The sequence below is a fragment of the Perkinsus marinus genome (assembly GCF_000006405.1).
Source record: "Perkinsus marinus ATCC 50983 genomic scaffold scf_1104296961720, whole genome shotgun sequence".
Taxonomy (NCBI): domain Eukaryota; phylum Perkinsozoa; order Perkinsida; family Perkinsidae; genus Perkinsus; species Perkinsus marinus.
Window position 1 is genome coordinate 1 of NW_003205705.1, and position 1,233 is coordinate 1,233.

General features: G+C 44.5%; 1 protein-coding gene across 1 annotated transcript; it reads left to right on the plus strand.

Annotated features, from left to right (window-relative positions):
* Positions 1-75: 75 nt before the first annotated feature.
* Pmar_PMAR014222 (hypothetical protein) lies at positions 76-939 on the plus strand (the record flags this gene model as incomplete). The annotated part of the gene is made up of 4 exons (XM_002772253.1): positions 76-183; positions 222-315; positions 702-840; positions 888-939. Coding segments are annotated over 4 exons (393 nt in total), but the record flags the coding sequence as incomplete, so codon positions are not given.
* Positions 940-1,233: the final 294 nt, after the last annotated feature.

The following is a 1,233-nucleotide window of genomic DNA, read 5'->3' on the forward strand; positions in this document are numbered from 1 at the left end:
GGAGGGATGTTAAGTTTGATGTTGAAGGTAGGACCAGTTGTATTTCTCATGCCAGATTGAGTCTCTTTGTGTCAGCTGATACCACATCGCTCCCAACCTCGGTGGATTGGAGATCTAAGGGTGTATTAACCCCGATTAAGAATCAAGGAGCCTGTGGAAGCTGCTGGGCTTTCTCAACGACCGGTAACGTCTCTTGGACGTACTTGTGTGAACCTTTGCAGGTACTCTCGAGTCGCTGTATGCCATCGGCACGGGTCAGCTCCGGTCGTTCTCTGAGCAGCAGCTTGTCGATTGCAGTAGAGGCTATGGGACCGGGTAAGTGGCATCGATTGGCCTTGGTACTAGGAGCCATGATAAAGACAAGAATATAGTTTTTTCATGGCTCCTAAGACCGAGGCCAATCATGGTACATTATCCGAGGATCGAACTCGGGTCAAAACTATGGCACCGTTGTATTCTACCACTAGACCAAAGCCAATCAGCAGCATATTCATGTGTTTCTCGTCCAGTTTTGGAGGACTATATGTTTGCTCTCCTCAGCTGAGCCTAAGAATTCTTCACTGAATAAAAGAATGTATATACGAATTTGGGTGAGCAATGGTTTCGAAGATTTCCTCAAAATTTCAATATTCTCACCAACACATGTAGTTGAGTATGTCTACATTTTACACTAGGAAATTTTCACACAGCTCACATTTCAGTGGATGTGCTGGAGGCTGGATGTATCAAGCTTTTGATTATGTAAAGGATAAAGGGATCGATCTCGAGTCTACCTACCCTTATGAAGGAAGTGACAATACTTGCCGAATCTCCCTTGAGAAACTCTCCGACGGCATGAAGGTAATATTTGTATCGAACACTACTACTATCATCATCATTCCTAACAGGCCGGGGTTGTTACTGGCTATTACCAGCTATCAACTGAGCCGTCTTTGATGAGTAAGTTAGTTTAAGTTCCAGTCTCCGTCGCCATGTATGCTTCGGATCCCCGATTCCATTTTATAGCGGTGGATATACTCTGGTAGTTTTGCGCTCATGCTGATGTGTAGGATACCACCGGTTTCGGTGACTGTATTATCAAATGATCACGCTGTTGTGATGGTTGGTATGGCAGCGTATCTGGAAATGAGTAAGAATATGGCACCGTATGGATGCTTACTGCCACTTTTTTTATCAGTTATTTTATCGGCCAGAATTCTTGGGGAACTTCCTGGGGTATAGATGGGTACTTTT